Below are 24,958 nucleotides of genomic sequence, written 5' to 3' on the forward strand. Positions count from 1 at the left end.
GTCGTGGTAGCCTGGAAATGACTAAATTTGTTATTTTTTTCAGAAACCAGTGGTGAACAATACACAGTATCACAGCAGATGGCAAATTATTTATTTGGTAAAACTGGAGCCAGAGGCATTATCAACTGTGTTGTATTTGGAGAGAAGGGGAATGACTGGAAATTATGACATGATGGCATGATTCATGACTAATCAAATCATGTTGTTCTCCTGTTTAAAAGCAGTGTCATGCCAGAATTATGGTGTTTTGACAATTTTGTAGAGAAAACAGTAGAGTTACTGCAGTTTTGATAGTGCCACATACAAATATCAATTCAGGAAGGAAACTTTGCTCTAGCAAGGTTCAGAAGGCACTTATATGAGTTAGGGGTGTTGTTAACGGATAAAGACATAAAAACATAGTGAAAGTAATTATATTAGAAGAATAAATGATTGGTAAATATACTCCTGAACAGACAAAGTCAATGCAAATCCTGGAATTTCCTGTTGCTTCCTAAAATGTGCATGCAGCAGAGAAAAAAAACAGTGATCCCTATTTTCATGAACCAGTTGTCCATGGTACACAGTGCAGTCACCTGTGCACAATGCACAGGTTGTGACTATGTGTGCACATCCAGGAACAGGCATTTGTGGCACAGTTCGTGCCTGCGCCAGACTTGGAAACCAGGTTCGATCAGGAATACATTATCGATGGCTTTGTCAGGGGCTGGCATCAATCGCAGCCAATCAAATCAGCTTTTCTCATTCCATTTAAAAGCTGTGCACTCCCAACCCTGACGTAATGATGTTTCTTTAATTGAGAGGAAAGTCCAGAGCAACTTATTCCAAGTGGAAGCTGCTATTGTCTGAATGGTGGAGAGTCACATGGGGCAAATATATGACATCCTAAATATGAACATATGGCAACCCAAACTTCCCACAGAGAACAGATGGTGCGACTAAAACACTTTTTGGAGTTCTAAAGTGGTGTTTTGTGCTGTTTAAAAAGGAATGCAATCATGCCCGCCATATTGTCGGCATTTGTACTCAGATTCTCCAGTGCTATATTGATTTCGCTGAAGCCGGCTAAGTTTGCCTTCCAGTGGTTAAAATGAGCAGCTGGTGTTCACTGAGGAACAGCCAAGTTCAAGCTGCTATGAGGTATGACATCTGTTTAAAAAGAAAGTTACTACCCTCCCTGGTATGACTGTAGTTTTGACACACACACTTAACTTTCTGATTCTCTGGGCACTACACCCTGCACAATTCAGTTAGTCTTATTTTTCCATTTTCACAGTATTTCCATCAAATAATATAAGTAAACCAGTAGTTGGTCATTTATTTTGATTATACGGTGAGAATCATCTAAATTTGTAGTGATTTTGGTAACAAATAAAGAAAAAAGAAAAAAAAATCTGGCCATTATAGTAAAACATAGAAAAAAGACATGGACAGAACATGGTAAAGATTTTTGGGAAGGGGAAGCCCTGATGGGGTTCAGTGATGCCTTTAAAATGTTCTGGAGCTGTCTAAATGGCTTGGTAAAGTCCCCACGATGTCATTGTCTCCCGTACTCCTGATAATGTGTAGTGCCTAAGCATGATAACATGGTGCTCAGTAGCCTCCACAGCTGTAGCCAACCAGAGGTGTTCGCTTTGCAGTAGCCTGGTGCTAGTTATGAAAGATTTGCTACATTGGAGGAAATTGTGGTATAATCACAGTGAGCTGAAAATCTGGAACACACCTTCCACATTCAGTATAGTTTTAGGTGAATGAGTGTTCGTATGGCTGCAAGCATTTAATTTATTAAAGGGGAAAGACTCTACAAGTATTTGTGCATGACGGAGTCAAGTACTGATATGAAGCACCCTTGATCTAACCCAGTGCATACTCTGCTTTCCTGGAATTACTGCATTAAAGTGTGTATTTGATGCATAAAGCTATCTAGTAGTTAAGGACTTTATTTCAAAGTAAAACTGGCAAAAAAAATGCTTTTAATTTATTTGACGCAGCTCTGTAGCAGTTGAGTGGTTTACCATGTTGCCTGTTGTGTAAACCATACAAGGTACAGTCCATGTCTACGTGCAAGAAAACCCCTTTTTCCCTCAAAATGAAGTGAAGTGAGCTAGCACACACTATGAGATGCGTCCTTTATTCAGTAAAAGATAAAAAAAAATTAAAAAATGCTATTATCCTTAAACAATATATGCGGCACACTGTTGCCTCAGGCCTATTGTTTAAGTCTGAGGCAATACTGAGGTAGTAAGGCACTGCCAAACTACTGTATGATGCTTTACAAATTATTAAAGGTAATGTTTTCTTGCTCCCGAATGAATTGAAATGGAAATGTTTTTCTTGGCCCAGGTGTTGTCTGGCAAGCCTCTCTTAGCTGCCATGTAGGTCAGGTTTGTGCAATCCGTGACATGTGCTTGAAAAGTAATTATGGCAGGACAGGCTACATGTGATGTTACTCTGGATTTTCCACATCTTGCTAAAGCATTTTGAAGTTAGTGCATGGACCGAAAATGTTGAGATGAGCTATTCTAAGCAAACTGGCAGCACTCTGGAATTTTTTTAGAATATCTGTTGTCGTCCTCTGCTGTTGTTAAAATCCCATCAGGAAAAAGGGGCGTCATTGATTATCACACACCTGGATGTTTAAACCGAGACCTGACCATGCATCTGATCTGGATGTATGGGTGGCTCCTGTAAGACTAACAAAGTTTCCATCATTTGTACCGATTTTAGTGCACCTGATTCTATTTTTAGTGATTTAAAGGATGTGGGGGTTCTATACCTTCTGCTTTAAAATACTCCAAGGGTGTTCTATTGGATTCAAGTCAGTGGAAAACATTGGCCACGTCATGGTCTTCACTTTTTTCTTCTTAAAAAACTCTGATTTTTGCAGTGTGATTGACATCAACTACCTCTCCTACCAAGGTTCTTGAGACTGGGAGTCATCTTTTCATTCAGCATTTTTGGCATACAAGCTTGCATTCATAGTGCCATCTATTAATGTCATCTCCCCTGAACCTTTTTCACTGATGCAGCCCCATATCAGCAAACTCCCACCTCCGTGTTTGACAGGCGGCACAATGCAGACACTGTGGTTCTTCTGGTTAGGTTCAACCCCAAAACATGCTGGAACCCATCTACTAAAGAAAGTGCTGCCAAGACCTCTTTTAATGCACTTTGCCAAAGTTTAATCTTGCAGTTTTGTGCAGTTTTGGATGCACTGTGTGATCAGTCACATCAGTTTTTCAATGCACGGTTGCGTAAATAGCAGACTGTGCATGCTGTCATTTTCTTTTCAAGGACACGTCCACTGTGACTTTTGTTACTTGTAGTATGGCTCTTCCTATACCACTGCTGCACCTATGTTTCGCCTTATGTTCAGTAGCCTACTGATGCTCTTGTACCCTCTCCAGTCTTTGTGAAGTCCAGCAACCTAGTTTCTTACTTCAAGGAATTGATGACAGCCACGTGGAGCCATTTTGCATTAGACACAGCCCAGGCCAAAAGTCAGAAAGCTGTGGTGTTCACTGGTTGTTTTAAAACCTTGTTCGTGCAATTAGCCATAATTGGAAATCGCAGGTTTAATCACTTCTGTTGCAGTGGTTACAGGTAAACTGACTTTTATTACAGTGGTTACAAGTGTACTCACTTTTATTTCATTGAGGCTGTACTTTGGGGCCCGTATGGTCTACCTAAGCAGTTTGTTTTTAGTTACACATAAAATCAAATACCCTACACTTCAAGTTAAAATAATACAATTATTGTAAGGCGACACAGTTTTGAATCATTTTAGTGATATTGCACAGGGGTGTACTCAGTTGTGTTGCATATTGTATGCATTCTCTATACCTACATATAATATAGGTATGGAATACAGGAAAGTATTATAAAAGACATGTTGATGGTGTACCATTATATAGATATACATACTAGATACTTGGGAAAGAATTTTTTTTTTCAAAAACCCTACATGCAAACAAATCACTTACTGGTGCTGTGCAAAACAAACAAACAAACAAAAAAACCCTCCGTATTAAAAAGAAAAAAAGTAAATAAAAGTAGCACAACACTTATAGGTGGTGGTGAGGGAAGCTTTGAAAATCAGTGAATATGTTTGTTCCATAAAAACTTTGACAATTAATTCTTCATTGTAACTTCATGCGGCCCCATGCTCATTAGAGACCATGCATTCCTGTTTCATTAAATGCCTGTTCTTCGGAGAAAACTGAACAAAATTAGATTTTAATAAGCCGCCTCTGTTCCCTGGGAATAACATTATATTATTATGTGGAATTGCGTACTAGTGCCAGCGCAAATTAGCAAAAACATTGTATCATTCATACAAAATAAGCACTAACATCTCTGTTAGCATGCTAATGGCTGTTTTGGATTTGCTGTGGCATTTCATTGTGTTGGTCTATGTATAGTTAAAGGAATCTGGATTCTGCAGTGTGTCTGCATAATGGACAATTACAACTCCTTTGTAAGTGTAAAAGTACACTCAAAGGAATATTAAAATAGCTACAATAAAGGCCAACGCTGAGGTTTTGTTAACAGCTCAGTAATGTTCCCTTTCTAAATAATCATTGACAGCAAAGGAAAACTTCTGTATCATTATACAAAATAGTTGGGGTGGTGACTGTTCTTCCATGACAGTAAACAGTAATTTTAAGTTGATATCATCTTCAAAATTTGCCCAGTAGTTTCCTCTGCAAACAGAAACAGGTTGGGCTTTTAAAGGAAAAAAAAAATCAAGCCCATCTCTATTTAAGTGGTCATCTCACTTGACCTCTCTTGATTTTCAAAGTTAAATTTTAGCTGTAGTGTTCACATTGGAATAATTCTGTGCCAACAAAAAACTTCTCAAATTAATGCTTCTTCTGTTGGTCTGTCAAAATACCCTTGTCTCTTTCACTGTCCTATTTTTACTGGTGTGATGTTCTCTGACATTGCTCATAACATTCCCTAATTATCTCAAGACTCGTACTGCCACCCTCAGAGGATGTGCCCATGGGTGTCTCTTTGAATAATTAGTAATGGGTACCCTTTATTTCTAGTATTAAGCACATTCTTTTTATATATACTGGAGCCGGTGAAACCATAATACGAGTCTATCGTGGCGGTTGTTGGGAGTGAGAGAGGCCCGTCTTATATTACTGAATGTCAAGCGGCTTCTCTCTGTCTCTGAGAGAGTGACTTCAGTGACATTTATTCAAGCTTATTTGACTTTCTGTTTGAATGCTGCAAGGCAGCATTTGATTTGTCCTGCTTTTAAGAAATAAGCGCCTCCTGATTCATGCGTTAGTTCACTTTAAACTGGCATGTCTTATTCAGTGTAAATGTGTGCTGTATGTGTGTATGTCAGGCTTGGTGTGAATATGCTTGTCTGACTCTTATTGTACATTGCATGAAATGCCTAAAATAGGAGAAAAGCAAACTCAGAGTAATGTGCTTTCCTGTGTGTGGGCACGAGTGCATGTCTGCACATGAGATTGCACATGCGAGACAGTGTGTAGCATTTGTACTATGTCAATGGTCTTTTCTCACTGTAGTGCTGAATTGAGCCCATCTCCAGGGTGCAGCTCAAATTGATTAAATTTGCCAGGTAAGTTGAGGGGCTGACTTGAGGCTCCAAGCAATTATATTACTGTGTCTAAACCTGTTGTAAAGAACAGATTCTCTTGTTCTATCATGCCGCTGTTTTGTAACAAAGCAAAGATCTGTTGTCAAAAAGAACTACACAGCTCATAGTTGTGAAGAATGTGTAACCTCGATAGTCTGATTCTCCCTTTAACATACAGAATGTCAAAAAATGATATGTCTTTCCCATGAATAAAGATATCTAATTACACTGCCATCTATGTCAATGCTTCATTGGGGAGTTGAGTTATTTATTCTTAGTTTCTCTGTATTGGTATGTTGGTTGTGTGCACTGCTGAAGCATACTGTATACACAGAACAAGTGTCCAGAGATGTAGATGTTTTCAAATAATAACACATACGTGTTTTGCAGACACATATTGAACTGTATGTGGAGAGCTAACAAAAAAAAAAGAATGCGCTAAACGTGTCTCCTCATAGCACAAAGAGTGCCCTGGACATATGGCTTGATTGGGTGACGATACAGGGGTTGAAGTGCTGCATTTGTTCACCAAAATCAGGTTTAGAGTTTCTGTGTGGCATTGAGTTAACTTTATTTCCCCTTGTTAGTACACTGGCTGCAACAGGATTTAACAGGTTATTGGCTATAAAAACAGTCTCAGTGCTTTGTGGAATGGATCCCACAAGATATTGGAAATATTCTTTTAAGATTCTGCCCTATGTTGACCTGATTGCATCACATAATTTCTGCAGATTTGTCAATTGCACATTCATGCTTCCAATATCCCATCCTACCTCCTTTTGCTTTGTGACAGCATTATCACGCTGGAAGTAGCCATTAGAAGATGGTAAATTGTGGTCATAAAGGGACGGACATGGCAAGCAACAGTACTCAGATAGGCTGTGGCATTCAAAAAATGATTGATTGGTATTACAAGGCCCAAAGTGCCAAGAAAAACATTCCCTGCACCATTAAACCACCATCACCAGTCTGGACTGTTGACACAAGAGAGGTTGGGTCCATGGGTTCGTGCTGTTCAACACCAAATTCTGACCCTACCATCTGCGAGCGTCAGCAGAAGTGCAGATTCATCAGACCAGGCTACGTTTTTCCAGTCTTCGGCTGTCCAGTTTTGGTCAGCCTGTGCCCACTGCAGCCTCAGGTTTCTGTTCCTGGCTGACAGGAGCGGAACCCAATCTGATCTTCTCCTGTTGTAGTCAATCCACTTCGAGGTTCAACATGTGCATTCTGAGCTGCTTTTCTGCTCACCTCAGTTCTAAAGAGTAGTTATCCGAGTTAATGTAGCCTTGCTGTCAGCTCCAACCAGTCTGGCCACTCTCCTCTGACCTTTGTAATCGACTAAAATCACTGGCTGTTTTTTGTTTTTGGAACCACTAAGAGTAATCACTGGAGACTGTTGTGCTTGAAAATCCCAGGAGATCAGCAGTTTCAGAAATACTCCACGCCACGCTCAAAGTCACTGACATTACATTTTTTCCCCATTCTGATGTTTGATGTGAACATTGATTGACAGTCATGTCCTGTTTTTGCATGATTTTTTGCATTGCACTGCTGTCACATGATTAGCTGATCGGATAATTGAATGAATAAGCAGGTGTCCAGGTTTCCTAATGCAATAAACTCAGTGAGTTTATATGCAGTGTGCTTGCCTGCACACACTAGATGTCTGTACGCAAACTTTTTGGCTTGTTACCCCTTAAAATGAAGCGTTGTCTACCTGTGAACCCAACTTAAAGGTACCGTCTGGAGTTTTCTTGTAACCAGGAAGAGTGTGTATCCTTGGGGTCTAACATACTCGTTGAATGCTTTTGCCTCACTGTTTTCAGAACAGGAGTCTTTGAATCCTTTAAATCCTGCATTGTTTTTCAAGCATGGATGCACAAGGATACAAAGACTTCTAAGTTGATGTGCATTATAAGGCAGAGTAACTTTCTCTTTTCATATAAATTCATTAGAAGGAGTTTAGAGGCTTGAATAAGTGAAAGCATCCAGTATTTCACAAGAAAAAAAGCAAAAACTAAAGAGAACCTGTAAAATAAGTGGACATAATTTTGTGTAACAGATATATGTTTCCAATTTAGCCCTTTTTTTTAAATAATTGCTCAGGTTAAACTTGGCAGCCCATTGCAGGTCCAGACCTCCAGATTGGGAACCACTGCTTTAACGTGGTCAGTGTACTCTGTCCTTTCATATTCAGTGTCTCACAGTTGCTTGATCAGTCAATTTTGGAATCTTACGCCATCAGAAATCCAAGGCAATATTTATTATTCACCTGCATAATATAAAAATATCTAAAAATCGAATGAATAATTACAAGTCGACTTTTTTTGTAAATACCGAACATTCTACAATTTGGAGTCTTTTTGTTCCAAAAGACAGCCCACAGTCTACTGAGCAGACAGCTAATAAGCTGTGTGTCGCACACCTTTCCTATCCTTCAAGTGTTATGATTGCAGGAAGTCATATCTGTGCTGTGTGTGCAGGGAACAACTGGCCAGACTCATGCTAAGGGGTGGCCATTAGCTCTCTGCACACAGATCTCCCTGGAGCACCTGGGGAAGATGGCCAGCAGGCAGAAAGGCTGACTTTTAATTGCAATGAAAATGGCCGGGAAAACCTCCCTGATGGGGTAAATGGTTGGCCTGGTGACATGAGGAGGAGAGGAAGACTGAGGTGTCGTTGCGGTCTTGACAGGGGAAAAATGAAAAAGGACTTGAAGAGGCACTGCTGTAATGACAGGTGTCTGGACAAAAAGGCCATATTGACAGGGAGATGACACAATGAACTGATCAGTTGTCTGTTGTACCACACTATAGGAATCACATATTTTCAGCCAGAACAAGGCCGACCCAATCCAAGCCCAAGCTTTCTACCTACTCCAGGTTCCATTCCTTGCAGCGCAGGTCCTCATGTAACCTATTCAGCACTCTACCAACATGGCAATATTCACATTGGCAGATAGAGTGAGTTAAAGTAGTAATGACTGTACTGCTGCTGTGCATATTGACTTTTTTCCTCGGCTCCATAAAAGCATTTCATTATTACTCAGGTCTGAGCTCGTGGCTTGTGTTTTCCTCTCCTGGTGTGTGTATATTTTTAAGTAATCCCAACTTTTCGTAAGTACATCCACTTTGCAACTCTCTGGTCACTGATGAGAAATAAAGTACCAGTAACTGACCCAAAATCCACCGCACACTGAAAGCTTTTCATTTGATAAATTCAGGTAGCTTATCAACAACAAACGATAGGATAAATAATTTGATCAACACAAGTTTTTATCCAAAGATAAATTATTTTAAAGCGACACACTGTGAATTTTTTTTTTTTTTTTTTTTGCATTCAAAGTACCTGGTTAAGTATTGATTGCAAGGGAATTATTGACTGCATAAGTGCAATGATTTCTTTCCTAATCTAAGGGCTAAGATGCAAAGTAAGACCTATCACAAAACTGTTCTGATGTGTCAGCAAATGACAACACAGCTTAGTGTTTTGGTTTTGTTTTGTTTTTTTTCTCAGTTGATTTTGGTGATTTTTGTATTTGATGAGTAGCAGTATCAGCAATGTCATCAAAAACTTTTTTTTTTTCCTCCAATTGTTAGAGCCTCAGTGAACAACTCCCAGTGTTCCTAAATTGTCAGTATGCCAGTCCTCTCACATGACTCATTTCAAACTAGTACTATAGCTTTCCAACGTATGCATTAATACACATTTCAGCACTTGCACTGCCAATTAATGTAAATTAATGGGAATATTTGATTTTACACTAGGTTAAAATGTGGCTTTTCTCAACCCCCTCTCAAACCATGCAAACTTCGATTTATGGAAATGTTTAATTCAGATATTTAATATGGTATATTAGTAGTATGATATGTCTGTCTAAAGTTTTCTAAAGTCTAATAAGTCTGCTTTATTAAGTAAATGTGGAATTAAAAGGTCAAAACATATTCTTAATGGTTTTACGAAACCGAAGTATTGAGAGGGTTGTTATGGTAGGTACATCACGTTTGCTTCTTGGGTACTGCAAATTCTATGATTTCGCACAGCTTAAAGGGCTTGTTGCTCCTCTTTCCTCTTGTGTCATATGTGCAGTGTGCACACAGGATTTGGAAATTATTAGTTATTTCCTATGTTTTGCCTTGACTTTCCCTCGTCTTCTCCCTTCTCCTACTTTCTTCTATAGAGGCTTTTTGTCAGACTTTGATCGACACCCTGGAGGGCACACCTGGTTTGCGCCACATTTGGAGCACCTTCAAACCATTCTTGCTAGGAAAAGTCCTCTACACACCCGATACATCCGCTGCTCGCCTCATGGTGAAAGAAGTAAGTTTAGAGAGAAAAAAATCACTGCAATTACATGGACATCTTGCACTCGAAAAGTAGTTGTATATCTTGATCATATCAGTGAAAATTGTTTAATTGTTTAATTAAGATACTACTTTGTGTATATATATGAATATCCTGTATGCACGGGATCAGAATAATTACATTATATCAGTTTGAAGAGGCCTCCAGTATGGGAATGAAAAACATTGGATGTCACAAAACGATGCTACCTTTGGAAGAAAAGAAAAATAGTTGGTCTGGAGGCCTGTTCATGCAGTGTGATGAGTGTAATGTGTTATCATGACATAGCATTTCTCCAAGACATTAGCATCATTGTGATGAGTGCACAAGCAAAAAAAAAAACCACAGGCAGGCGGTGAGGATTTTGCATTTAGAATACATTATGATTGTGAGCAAAATCTGCCCACTTCACAGCAAGCGGCCCGGTGTTGGCGCAGGAGGTCCTCTTCACACCAGACATAGTCAGATTGTTTACAAGTCAGTGTTCAGGGGTAAATAACCTCAATTACATTCGTCTCCATGGGGGGTGGCAGTGTTACAATGTGATGAGTTCCTCGAGGGATTAGCTGAAATGTGCAGATGTGGAGTACTTTCATGTCTGAATTGGCTCAGAGCAAAGAGAAAAGGCTCAGTGGGTATGCTTTCAGTTAGGGAAACGTGAGATGAATATGTTATTAAATATTGTTTTTCTTCTTGTTTCAGGCAAATAGCACATTCAACGCCTTGGCTATGTTAAAAGAGCTCGCTGATTTGTGGGATGAACTTGGGCCACGTGTCTGGGATTTTCTGCAAAGTAGCCCTCAAGTGAATGCAATAAGGGTAAGATGGCACTGAAATGCACTTTAAAAAAAATGACCCAAATCACTGTAGCCCTTTTGATTTTTTAGGTATCCAGAAAAGTTTAACACCTTTTTTATTGTGACGCGTTTGAGAGAATGAAAAAAAATTCAATAATCTTAAGAAGTTACACTTACCCAAATTGTAAACATGTAATATAGAGTCAATTTTACCTGCAGTACTTTTGGCTTTAGATAATCTCAGAAAGCAGCTTTTATATGATGCTGTGTCACATTAACCTAGAATACAAACTTAAAGGAATAGTCCGACATTTTGATGTGGGAAATACTCTTGTTTGCTTTCTTGCGTTTCTTTCTTGAGTTGGAGCGATCCCACTCTCATATGACGTGATAAATATGACGCTACAGCCAGGAGACCATTAGCTGAGCACAAAAAATTTGAAAAAAGCAGAAACAGCTAGCCTGGCTCCACCCAAAGGTATAAATCTAACCCAACAGCCCCTCTAAAGCTCACAAATGAACTAAAGAATGTTGATTAGAGAGATGCATCTTTTATCTGCACAAAAAGTGCAAGTGTAAAAACAACAATATGTGGTTTTATGGGGGATTATTTGCTGGACTTTTTCCTGGTTGGTTGCAGTGACCACTTAGAGCCTGGAAAACTCACACTCACTCCAAAGCTCATCGTGTTCAGTTTTTTTTTTCAAAAAAATCCAGTAATGGATTTTTTCTTTACCGGGCTAGTCTTAAAACAACCTTCTTCACAGTGGCAACCTTTGAATGCACAAGGACATAAAATCCTTCAGCTTCCTTTAAAAATCCAGATATTTTTCAGTAACAATCAGTAACAAATGAAAATAATGAGCCTTATATATATATATATATATATATATATATACGCAGATGAGAATATGCATGTCATGTACATCAGTGCGTTGCACCTTCAGTTAGATATGGAAACCGAGGGAAGAAAGTAATTATGGATAAGTGCAGGATAATTTTCATCCTGGCAGAAAGGATTATCTATAGAAGTAGAGGACATGGACTCTTTGCCACCACTTCTCTCTCTCCTCCCCTATCCTCTTCTCTCTCTCTCTTTGCCTCTTGCCGTATTTCCTTGACACTGACATTACTCCAGTGTCACTCCAAATGAGCTTATAGGCAGCTGGAGGGAAGCAGACATTGGGAGCTCCATATAGCCAGGGTATTCATTACCCTAGCCCTAACCTTTACACAAATGGGCCAGCAATCCTCCTTTGTCTTCATTTTCTCCCAGCCGAACTCTCCCTCTCTCCATCTCTCGCTATGAAGCTGGTGGCCTCAGAGGTTTGTCATCTTCAAAGGTTCTTCAAGGTCGCAGACATGTTTTACGTTGATGGACCAATTACCATCACCACCACAACTACATTTGAGGGAAGATTTAGGGTACAGAGCTGAATAGAGGGACATACTGTACTTTAGCATGTTCTCTGAAAATGGTATAGAAATGAAATTGGTAGAAAATATTTTTGACATAACTACCAATGCCTTTACATAGTGTTAACAAATTAAAGTTGTAATCTTTAAGATATCAGTCCTAGTTGATTTGGCAACACCTGTAGTTACTGTGGTAAGAGAAAGTATGGTTTAATACTACAAGTCCCAGAATTCTGGAGCAGCTACTTTGTCAGAAATACAGCAGAAGAGCACACAAAGACACATTGTTTTAATAGACAGTCAATAATCTTTTTTCATCATGCCATGAGCAAATGCAGTCTTGACTTCATGTTGCACATTGCGCAAGTAGTTTTTTTTCACACAACAGCAGGGCACAGTAACGTTGGTTATATTTCTGAGACATTCCAATGTAACTCTTCATCTCATAGCTCACTACGACTGTTCCTTCTTGTTCCATTAATCCTTAGAATATTTAAAAACTGACCCGCTGTCCAAGAATTCAGAAAATGGATGTTTTCTGTAGGTGCGTTTTTTGATGAACAATCGCACTTAGCGTTAACCATGGTGACTAATACATTGCATTTCCGGCGATTTTGTTCACACTAAAAGCCACCTTGTTTCACCAGATGAACACTTTTAATGTGAAGCAGCAGTAGGATATGTCATTTGCATTAGCAGTAACTTACAACTCTGAAACGATGTAAAGAGAGCATACAGTTAATGCTCAGGCTGTTATTAATAAGAGAAAATTACAGTTGATGACATTCATACTTCATTTCCATTGTGCATTTGAAGGAACTTTAATCCAAAACTGGAATGCTGGAGCCACTATAAAAAGACTTACAAGGAAATATAATATAAAAAGAGGTAATTACTTAATAGAAAACATTAAATGCCTATTTCAGAAAATTGCAGACAGTTAAAAGTATCAAAAATGGAGTTTGAATTCACCAAACTGATCCTTAAAAATCTTAAGGATGATAACTTTAACTAAATACATTAATTGAACATTTACATCATGGACATTAAATTTAGAGTTCCCATTCGAGCAAATGTCAAGACTTGTGCACTATCGTGTGACCTGTCACCCATAGTATGTAAACATTTAAAAACATATAGATATGAGGAGCTGTCACAGGCAATTTGCCATGGAGGATCTGATTCCCTTTCTTTATAAAGGCCAGCAAATACATTTCCTTTCTTCACTGGAAGACCCTGTCATGACAAACAATTTCATTTGACACTCGACCAACAAGGTTAAATGGCACTTCTGCAACTCTTTGGACCAAATGCCACTGGTCATTAAGCCACATGTAGACGTAGCTGGATGGAAAGTTCAAATACTGAGCCGGTTTAACAATCACGGTCAGTTTGCTAGCATGACTCTGCTACTACCATTTCAAAATGACTGACAGATTTAAAAATACACACATTTTTGATGGATCATGTCCTAAATGTAGCACCCACTAAGATGTCCGTTCTGATTTTTTAAAAGGTCACATGCAGCATAGCGATTACTTAATTTGACACTTTGTCCTCCGGTTAAGCAGAATTTCATCAGAAGTGTTGACACTGAAATGCCACCGAGAACACTGGCCAGAATATATCTGAATCTCAACTCAGAATTTCACACTATAGAGGCCCCGTTCTCAATTGACGTACATTGCCCTTTCCTCTCCAAAAGTCAAAGTCCACATTGTCCACTTTTAATTGTGAGCCATTCACAGTACATTGACTTGGAATGCAGACCAATTAGACCCTACTATAATACTGTATGAAGATTATGTTGGAAAAGTTCTGACCTAAAATTACAAATGGTATCGAATGACTGATTTAAATAACTTTTTATCTCAGTGGTTTTAGATTCTCTGTCGATATTCCATTGTTCCATTCCATTCAATTTTAGTTTATGTAGTAACACTGCCATTACAGGAACAGTGTCATATTATTAGTTGATTGTTAATTTCACAGCAGCAGGAAACTATGCAAATACTGGGTGGGAGTGAGGGGAATGATTGTGGATACTAAATAGAGGGTAATACATTTAAACCAGGTGGGAGTAAAATTATTATGCAAGAGGTATTGTTTGAGGATCTTATAACCATTTATTTCTCACAACAAAAATACGTAGACATATTCATGTATTGTACATATGTAGGGCTTAATTACTGTAGTAGGGTTATATTTACTCCCAGATTAGCATATCATCTTTAACGATTCATTGCATGATTAATGTATTTGCAGCTTGATCCATGGCCTGAGATGACTGGAAGAGGCAACACATACATGTTTCTTATCATGTTAGTGAAAGGAATTGAGAGGAGGAAATCTATTTTCCTTTGTCTCTTTTGTGTGTGTGTGTGTGTGTGTGTGTGTGTGTGTGTGTGTGTGTGTGTGTGTGTGTGTGTGTGTGTGTGTGTGTGTGTGTGTGTGTGTGTGTGTGTGTGTGTGTGACCAGTTCATTGGGTATGCTCTGTTCAGCAACTGGAGACAAAAGCTGCATCTCCAATTGGGAAAAAGTGGTTTCTTGGGTCAGTGGTTAAGGTTAGTGTTAGGTTAAGGTTAGGGTAAGAGTTAGGGTTAGGCAAGTAGTGGTTATGCTTAGGGTTAGGGTCAGTCTCCAGGAAATGAATGTAAGTGTATTTAATGAACCCCAAAGTGACCAAGGTCAACGCTTAGGTGTGTGTGTGTGTGTGTGTGTGTGTGTGTGTGTGTGTGTGTGTGTGTGTGTGTGTGTGTGTGTGTGTGTGTGTGTGTGTTTGTGTGTGTGTGTGTTTGTGTGTGTGTGTGTCTCTTTCTGTTCACGCACATACAGTGGGGACCAAAGGTCTGAGACCACTCTCACTTGAGTGGTAAAGCGGTTTCAGACTTGTGGACCCCACTGTATATACTACATGTACTATGTACATGAGCAATTCTTGGCTGTGAGAATAGTTGATGTGAATCCCAGAGCCTGAAGTACAGCATTGCCATCTATCTTAACGCTCTTAATTAATTGTGCATAAAAAATGAATGTGAGCTGCACCAAAGAATAAAGCTGACCTCCCTTGCTTGTTCTTCTAAAATAATACACTGTGATTTTAAAAAGGTTTGGTCTTCATTCAGATTCCATTGCATTCACGCCTCAATAATTCTAGACCTCTCACAAGTAACCATCGTAACTATAATTAAACCTGTCTTCCCTTCAAAATTAGGCTTTGCTGGGGAACCCAATGTTTGCTGCTGTCCTCAACCAGCATCTCAATGGCACAGGACTGACCGTTGAGCAACTGGCCAACTTCCTGTACAATGGGCCTCCCGAGGATCGTCCACCTGGCATGCCACCCTATGACTGGCGGGATGTTTACAACGCCACTGCTCAAATCCTGAAGCTTCTCTCCAACTTCCTTGGTGTATGTAATTATTTTGTCCGTGCTTTTATTACATGCAAAGCACCTCATGAACCTGGCTTCCAGCCTGCTTATACATCAGAGGGCTGTATTCTTCTGTAAAGTGAGACCTTTGATTCCAAAAAAATTAGCTGTTCTCTGACATTTAGGAGTTTTAAAATCATAATTCTCACTGGTGAGGATATTGACAATACATATTTATTCTGCCCTACCACCTTTTTTCTTTTAGCCACCCCCTTCAATGTTATTTATCCGAAGCATCTAAAATTACCCATATGGTCTCATTGATGCCAATAACTAAGTGCTGTATGACCTTTAAAGTTCTCAAACAAAATTGTGTGAAACATTTTTGAAATTATTAAGAATTCTTTTCTGGGTTGTTGGTTTGCTAGAAAACAGGATCCAGGTAAGCTAACTTTAGCCAAGCTGAGCAGTATCTTACACTTTAAATATAGATGACAATTTTACTGTATTTTACTGCGTCAATGGCAATTTCCCAGTCAGGATCTGTAAACAATTTACAGTGTCAGCTATTTAATTCCCACAAACACATTTACTTACAGAATTTAGACAGTGATCTCGTGAAAGTCCTGTGTCCTCGACGTAATTGCAGCACTTTAATTTTCTCCCATATCTTTCCGTTCACGGCTGTCACACACTCTGGCAGAACACCAGGGTTGTTACAGAGTGGTGCAAGTGGGGTGCTTTGCATCTAAGACACAATGTGCCCATATTTAGCACAGTGCTTTTTTGTTTTTAGCTCTTTTGTAGCTGTGTCTGTGCTCTGCTGCTATTCAAAAATCAAGACCTTTCCAGGTGACAAGTTTCTTGTTTGTTCACTCTATCAGGTATTGTGTTTTTTTTTGGGGGAGAACAAGCAAAAAAGACTTTGGTCTTTTTATTCATTAAACGTTAATATTTTTGATTTAGCAGACTGTCAAATACAAAGGAAGCTCTGTCACTTCAGTGCTTCGAAAGGAATCATGAAAAACATTGTTATGGGCTTACAGTGAATCTGTAATGGCATCTAACAGAGTGGTATCTCTAAGAACGAACACACAGTTGACACTGATACATTGATCTTTGGCACAGTTTGCAGCAGAACCCTTCTTTCTCTATGTTGTGTGATAGAACATATGTAAAAAAAAAAAAGCCCACACACACACACACACACACACACACACATGAGCTCAGTCCTCAGCCAGATATCATGGCAGGTTGGGCTCTTGGGGATAGCCATACATGGCCAATGAAATTCCAACATAATACAATCTATTTTCTGCCCTTATGGGAATTGCATTGCTCAAAATTGATGCCAGGATAGGGACAATTATTAGACAACCTTTGATGTGGATGTGTACACCCTTGTCTGGGTGTATACATCTGTAGGGAAATAAAGAGCTTCTTTCAGTCTAGGGCTGAAGAGTATAAACTGTCAGCATTGACAACGCAGTGTAAGCAGGTGCAATATCCAAAAGGATATCCATATTTTGCTCTACAGAAAATGAAAATTACAAAAAATTGCTTTTCCATATTTAATCTTATAGAGAGATATCTTCAGATATCTTCATCTTCGGTTCAGCTCATGATCAACATAAATTACCCTGGTTTAATTTATTTTTTAATCACTGGAATTGCATGCACTCTGAGTAACCAACAACAATCCCTCTTTAGGGAAAAAGGATCTCTTTAGCATAAATGGAACTACACAAGCTAACATGAGTCAAGTGTGCAGACGCAGATACAGCACATAGAAGGGATAAACTCCTGTATGCTCACATTACTAATTTGTGTCCTTGAAATAATAATCTCTGTTAGCAAATTATTAACTCAAGATCAATACCCAACAATCTGTGATTGCTTTATGAACTGACATGGCCTCTAATGATGGTGTCACCAGCATGAACACTAAGAATCAGGCTGCATTTCTTTAGTTGCACAGGCACAAATTAGATCCACAAACTGCTGTTTCACTGCTGCGCTTATGAAGTGCCCCAAAATTTAATAGGATTATGCAACTGATGGTGGAATTTATGAAATTTATATTAGAATAGCAATAGTCAGGTAAACAGCATACCAGGTCATTATGAAGGTGTTCATGGCAGCAGCAACAGTAGTAAACATTGCCATTACATCATCTTCATAACCCTTGGAATTAAACTTCATTACTAGCTTCAGATGACACTAGTCTGGTGCTTTCTGAGGATGTTGCATTGCACTGCAGTAATGTTCTGCTTAAATATCAAAAGCACTTGTTTAATTTCTGGAGGACAACCTTACTGTTTTGTATGATCTACTATAACTCCTGAAGTCTCACCTACATGAGCACATTAAGTTGATTTGTAGTATCTGATGTCTTCAGTAGAACTGATTGCTAGCACTCACACAGCCTTTTGACCAGCACATTGGCTAGTAACTTATCATATATTTATAATGTCATGGAGATCCACTCATGTTAATACTCTCATTTAGCTGTCTGCAGCACCGGCACAGCCTCGAGCAAGCATGACACAACCACGGCCTCACAACTGTATGCGTTGCCCTCGATGTTCCTCTGAATTAGGCCAAGATGGGATTGGCAAACTGTCAGTGGGGCCAGTTTCTCAGTCCGGAGCCGGGGTCAGACTGTTGATACAAGACAGCTTAGCCTTAACTGCTGGCCCAGTTGTTAGAGGCAATAACAACAACAACAACAAAAAAATGCATAAACATGTTTTCACAATTTCTTCATGGAACTCCATGGCTGGTAGGACCTGTAGTGACCTGTAGTGCTCATGTAACCATTCCACTACTGTGATATCCTCAATGGTATGTACTGAACAAATGCTGTTATGATATTCTGTTTCCCACCATAGCTTGATATAGAATACAGACTATATTTTTTTACCATTTCTCCCCCAAATTATTACAACACTGAGATGTCTGGACAGCTGTCAGGTGTGACTGCCTCCCAGGATGGCTAGCTCATTATCGTCTCATGAAACAGAGGGACAGGGCTACAGAACAGGGAGTGCTAGCGAGGCTGTATCTCATTTGCTTGTCTCTGCTGAAGCCGAAAACATTTCCTACCGGCAGCTCCAGATAATTTGGAACTACACCCTCCGTGGTGATACTTTTGGTTAAGTCTTCATCTGCCACTCTGCCAGTGAGTTCCTGCCTGCGTCTTTTTTATTTTCTCTTCTGTGGATGCTAAAGATTTATGTAAAAAGGGAATGATTTGATGTAAGACGATTTCTGTATTTGTTGACAGTGTTTAGATCTGAATAAGTTTGAGGCAGCCCCCACTGAAGGCCATCTGGTGAGCAGAGCACTGGAACTTCTGAAGAATGATACGTACTGGGCCAGTGTTGTCTTTGAAAACCTCCAGCAAGACTCCAGCCACCCCCCTCCTTATGTCAAGTACAAAATCCGCATGGACATCGATGAAGTAGAGAGTACCATCAAAGTGAAAGACAGGTATTTGACTTAGCTCAGTCTCTCTGTTGAATGCAAATAAGACTGTTATCACTTCTATTAAAATACTACATTTACTTAATGAAAAACTAACCCCTCTTTTTTTTCATACTGACTTTTCTCATCGAATAACGTGATATTTTGGGGATCATGCTTATTTGCTTTCTTCCTGAGATGTCAAACTTTGTGTTCACTGTCTAAAAACATTAATGATACTCTGGCAGTATGTCTGACTACTTCTCTAGTCAGTAGCTCTGACTCTTTTTATTTGTAGTTTCCTTGCCCTTTGCTAAGACAGATCACGGTGTGTCTGCTTTTAATAAGGTTATGGTCTCCTGGGGCCCGAGACAAAGCCTTTAATGACCTGCGCTATATATGGGGAGGCTTCGCCTACCTGCAGGATATGATGGACCATGGCATTATACGAGCGCAAACGTCAAAGACCCAACCCCTCGGTGTTTTTGCCCAGCAAATGCCATACCCTTGTTTCGTGGATGACGTGTGAGTACAAAAGCTTTTATCTGTCAGTCTTGTGATTAGAGGAAGAGGAAGGCGGTATTACAGCAATAAAATTCAACCTGCTCTGGGGAGTTGCCACTCACTGCCACCACAGAGTTGATTTATGGTCTTATCATTCATGTATGCACTTCAGATTTCCCTGTGGAAACTTCAAGATGCTCTCTTATTTGTCAAACTCACCCTTAGTTTAATATCGGTGTTGCTCTTTTGCTAATGTCATATGCTATCACTGATCACAGATGAACGGACTAAGATAGGGAACTCCTCTCATAATGTCACTGTTAAAAGTCAATAATAAAAATGTAACATCATTCAGGCTAAATGTAATCATGAAATAAGGTTCAGCAAGGGAAAAGAAAAAAACTGAAGGCAGCAGGGAGAGAGTGGACCAAAACTTATCGATTTTCGTCAAACCACTGGAAATTCCTGAATAGTTGATGGATGCTGAAATATTTAAACAACCACCATGAGTAACTTCCTTCCTTGTATTTCCAAGGTATTTTTTTTTTCTGAACAAAGCAAGCATACCATATCCCACGTCTCAGGTAGCTCCTTCACATGCAAAGATTGATAGCAGCACTCCATCTGTGTTGCGTACCCATCTACTGATAGTGTGCACTTCTATCGTGTTAGATCATTCACCTAGGGACACAAATGATGTGGTATCACTCTGAATCTTCCAAAGCCAAGATTTCCTCAGAGTCTGGGAAATTACTCCCATCCACACAGCATTATGATCTCCATTAATAAAGGAAAAGCCCAGTGATGCCATCAGGAGAAAAGATAATTACCAGCGAGAATTCAGTCCTGCAACACAATGTGCCCCTTTTAGTAGACACAAAATATTCACTCCCCATGGGAAACACAATTCCAGAGATTAGGGACTTAATTTTAAAATATTATGTGTTTGGGGATAGCACCTAATTTACAGTAAAGCAATCGTCAGGGGGTGTTTGGCTCAAAATACTTGAAGAGGCCAAAGCAAAAAGAAGGATGAAAATTATGACTTCTTACTGAAGATGCATTTGTGCTGTTGATATCTACGAGCATGCCGTTCCTGAAATACATGTTTTGAATAATAATGCCCTAGGCTGTACCGTATGTTTGTCTCGGAGAAATACGAAACAAGAGAACATCTGTGTAATGAAAACCATATTCAAAGTATTGTCCTTATTGATTTCGTTTTAATCCTTTGGGTTTTTTATTGATTCTCTATGAAGTGCTTACTTCCCCCTGATCTTTATTCACATAGTGGCTTCAAAATTAAATGTAGCTTCACTGCATGGCACATGGCTACAGTTAACCTGGTTTAAGATACAAATTCAATATTTGTTCTAACTGCCTAAGTGGGAGCACTTGGTTTGGCATGTCAGGCAATAGGATACTTTTAGAAGTACTAATTGGAGGGAAGTTGAACTAAATACTGCACCCAGTGGAGATATTCATCTGAGAGGAATTTTGGCATTTCAAATTAACTAAGACACAAAATCATCCACTCTGAATAGTAGAGAGAAGACATACTGCAGATGGAAGATGACTGGCATCCCCACTGTTGCCTTTTTGGGCATTTTCTTGCATGCCAGTTTTTTGTTTTTTTGTTTTTTCCTTTTTCTTTTTTTCCCCAGTACAAAATCAGCCAAAACTTAGCAACAGATTCCTCCATATGACAGTAATCCATAGCAGTTTCAGCTGTGGGATGCTCCACATTCAGCATGCCACCTCTGAAATCAGTTTTCAAATAAAAAACGACTGCTTTCCCTGTGTCGCCATTCACCTCTCGTTGTTGTGATAATGAGCTGAAATGCAGTCATGGTACAGCTTATTTGCTGATGCCAGCCATGTTGCTTCAGTGTCATCTTTGTAAAACAAAGGATTAATAAATTACAGAAGACAAATGGGAAACATAAAGCACCACAGTACCCTCTGTCCCTCCACCATTTACTCTTTTGCTTCCTAGCCTTTTGGGCATTTGTATAAATTATTAAACACTTGAAAACTGCTATTTCAGTCATAAATAATTAAGAGTGAAATCATACAAAGGAAGATGCGCTAAAACACAGAGACGCATGACAGGGAAGAGCCTTGGTGGTAATTGTTTTCATCTCGAGCTACGTTTTGTCAGCCAAAAGGAAGGAAAGAACATTGTGCATTCAAATGAACATGTTTTCTTGTCTGCTGTAACTGCTGTTTCTCAGTTTAGAAAAAGGTCTAATCTGACTTTAAAATGTCATTGAAAAACGTCACTTTAGATTCTTTCAGATGCATCATTAATAATATAAAAAAGTTCTCACCCTTAGTAATATGAGATGAATGATATATATGTATATAAAATCAATGGCTAGAAAGTACTTGGCCACATAAGAATATGTGGTGGCAGTTGCAGTTTTACATGCAAAATATAAAAGGTTTTTAGCAAAATTAGATGAAGTTTATTCTTTGTGGAAATTGCAGGTAAATTGCAGTGATTTGATGAGCACTTTTTACCATATATTTAGGTTTGTATGTTATGTAACACTTGACTTTACAGAAAATATTTTGACAGAAGCTCAGGAAAACTTGCCAACAGCACCATTAGTTTCTGTGAGAAGACCTTATCATCACTCTCTTTTTTATCTTTGTTCTGTTCCTTTCATTTCTCCTTCACTGGTAAACCTCAGCTAACAAGCCAGTATTATCTGCACTGACCCAACACCCATCAACACCCCTAACATCACACCTGCCTCTGAAATCATTTCCTTTTCACCATCCTCATTTCCCTCCTCACAGCTTTTGGCTGTAACTTACCCGACGAACTAGCGGCAATCTGGGCCACTTCAACCGCAGCTGACCCTGTTGGCATTTTGAACCAGAGATAACCAAACTGTATTAGCTCCCACTGTCTTTGTATTCACATTGTGCAGAGGCGAGATATGACAGTGTGGAATAAAGCTTGACCCCTGCGGGGCCTGATAGCACGTAAACTGGTGCTTTATCAGCGGCCTCTGCGTCATCGCACGTTCCTGAATCAGAGGCATCTCTTGTTTGGATCCTGAGGCTGTGCTCCCCAGCATTATGTCTTTCACATTCGCTTGATGTGGGATCTAAGGCCGCTTTCAGCAGTACATAACACAGGCACGCAGTGGACATGAGGAATATTCAACTCAAGGATGTCTGAGGGATATGCTTCTGTCCATTTACGCTAGATAATTAATCTAATGTGTGCACTGTTAGTAATGAGAGCGGGTGCAATAGTTGAGAATGATTCAGCTCATAACAAGCAAAAATCGGCTGTGGATGTTTCATGTTTATAGCAACATGATGTATCAATGACATTAGAAAATACTTCCTGTATGCGTCCCTGCACAATAAAAAAGGCCCCTTTGTAGTTTACCCGAAAAGGGCTTTAAGTACACTATAATTCCAGCTTGCATTAGAGAACATGCAACAGGGAAGGGAACGGGGGAGCAATCACATGTACAGTATAGGCAGTACAATTTTGGAGATGGTCATTATTAACTTTTGAAATGGTCAGAATGCAGAACCTCAGGGTTTAGCCACGGACCATGTTGGTTAGTGCTGAAGCTGTGTTCGCAGTAAGAGCTGTGCCTTAATGAGTTTGTATATTCGTTCGCTTGGTCCCGTGTGACACTTGTCAAGACCGGGCATTGTATAGGATCAGATTGAGGCCGAATGGCAGACGCTTCGGTGTTCACACCGCCCAAGCGCACAAGGTGCTGGTTAATTTCATGTGAAATCGGTTTGCAGCATCGAGTTTTTTTCCTTTGCATTTGGAATGTCAGAATCATTGTCTGATATTCTCAGTTTACTATTTAATCATCTGGTTCACATCTCTAAAGTTTGGCTGATACAGCTGATCGCATATTGCCTTGCAGAGTGCGGAGATTCCTGTCACACCAGTTTTTGAGCTGCATGTTCAAAACTATATGTTTGTCGAACTTGACAGAAGGAGTGCACTTTCAGCTGAGTGCAGCTTTCAGAAACCTGGAGAACCTTTCTAGCCAGTATGAACTTAATAAAACATGACTCCATACCTTTCCTCAATCTCTTATATTAAAAGCCTTCATCCAAACCAACTAAAAAACTATTTTTTCATACCTGATTGAAGAATTGATTCTGGCTTGTTTGTAAAATGTCATAAATATAAATAAATATAAAATATAAAATACCAGGTGTCTGATATACGCATTGACCATCACAACGATGTTTTCATGTCATGACCATAGCGTTGTAACTGACAGTAAAGTGTTCAGGGATTAAACCTGTGTTCTCAAGTCAATTAATTGTCGCTCTGTGGTGAAAAACCACACACATAACCTCCCTCATCACAGACTGTGAATAGGTTTGAGCTGACTATGAGAAAGTTAAGACAAAACCTGCTCTCGCCTCTCACAGGTTTTGACCCCACTTTAACGTAAGTCCGTAAAACTATTGTACTTCCACAGTGAGCCGGACCTGAGGAACTTATCATCAGTTTGATGTCAAAGAATACATGTAAATGTTTCTTTTTTTTTTTTTTGTTTAGTTTTTTTTAATTTTTAGGATAGGCTATTGCTGGAAATAGTGTTGATTAAATAATGTTTCTTGGTGTTCACAAGTCTAAATTTCTTTTATAAAATTATTTACAAAATAGTCAAACATTACCAATGAAAGCAGTGCATCACTATCAATGCTGATCAGTTTTCATAATTTTTCCTCTTTTGCTAAATGGACAGCTGAGACATATATTTTGAAATTGTACAATAATCTTTAAACTCCAGCTGTGTCTCAAAACCTTGCCTCACTGTTGCTTAATGGAATCATACTTCATTTTGTAGACGTGAGATTGTGGTTAGATAAAAAATGAAAAACCACGACATAAAGGATCTCTTTATGCCATAACCACACGTGCATCTCTTCTTGAGCAATAATTTGTACAAGCAATGAGATAACTCCCATTGAATAATAAAGCCAGTTCCCTTCAATGAATTGCTCATTTGCAGCCAGCTAAAAAAAACTCAACGATATATTTGCTCAAAGGGAGACAGGAAGCTTTTTTTTTTGTTTTTCAGCATAGTACACCAACCTCTGGGGAGGCTTTGCTCTACTATCTCTTGCTTTACTGAGAAATCAGTCTTCCAGCTTCCCTAAATTTAGGTCACGCTGCCTATGTAACTGGAGCCCTGTAACACAGACCCGCCCGGAGTACTTTTACTTAAGCACCTTTGATCGATCAGCAGATGTTTAATTCAAGAGCATCTGGTGGCAAGGTTGTCAGTGTCAGACACGGTGTGCATGACTGATCTCTCCTGCTCCAGTGCTAGAAGTCACAGAAGGAGTTAACTCACTCTGGCTGTCAGCTGTTACAGAGATGTTAGGGTAGAATCGGGAGCAGATAACGCCAGAATTAGTATTCAAATTGATGC

General features: G+C 39.3%; 1 protein-coding gene across 1 annotated transcript in view; it reads left to right on the plus strand.

Moving 5' to 3' along the window:
* Positions 1-24,958, plus strand: part of LOC120797184 (phospholipid-transporting ATPase ABCA1-like) — a 140,131-nt gene that overhangs the window by 12,523 nt on the left and 102,650 nt on the right. The window contains exons 9-13 of the mRNA XM_040140576.1: positions 9,798-9,937; positions 10,664-10,780; positions 15,390-15,587; positions 18,835-19,040; positions 19,362-19,538. Of these exons, the coding sequence (XP_039996510.1) occupies positions 9,798-9,937; positions 10,664-10,780; positions 15,390-15,587; positions 18,835-19,040; positions 19,362-19,538 (838 nt within the window). The remainder of the gene's footprint in view (positions 1-9,797; positions 9,938-10,663; positions 10,781-15,389; positions 15,588-18,834; positions 19,041-19,361; positions 19,539-24,958) is intronic.

Source organism: Xiphias gladius, chromosome 12 (genome assembly GCF_016859285.1).
Source record: "Xiphias gladius isolate SHS-SW01 ecotype Sanya breed wild chromosome 12, ASM1685928v1, whole genome shotgun sequence".
NCBI lineage: Eukaryota > Metazoa > Chordata > Actinopteri > Istiophoriformes > Xiphiidae > Xiphias > Xiphias gladius.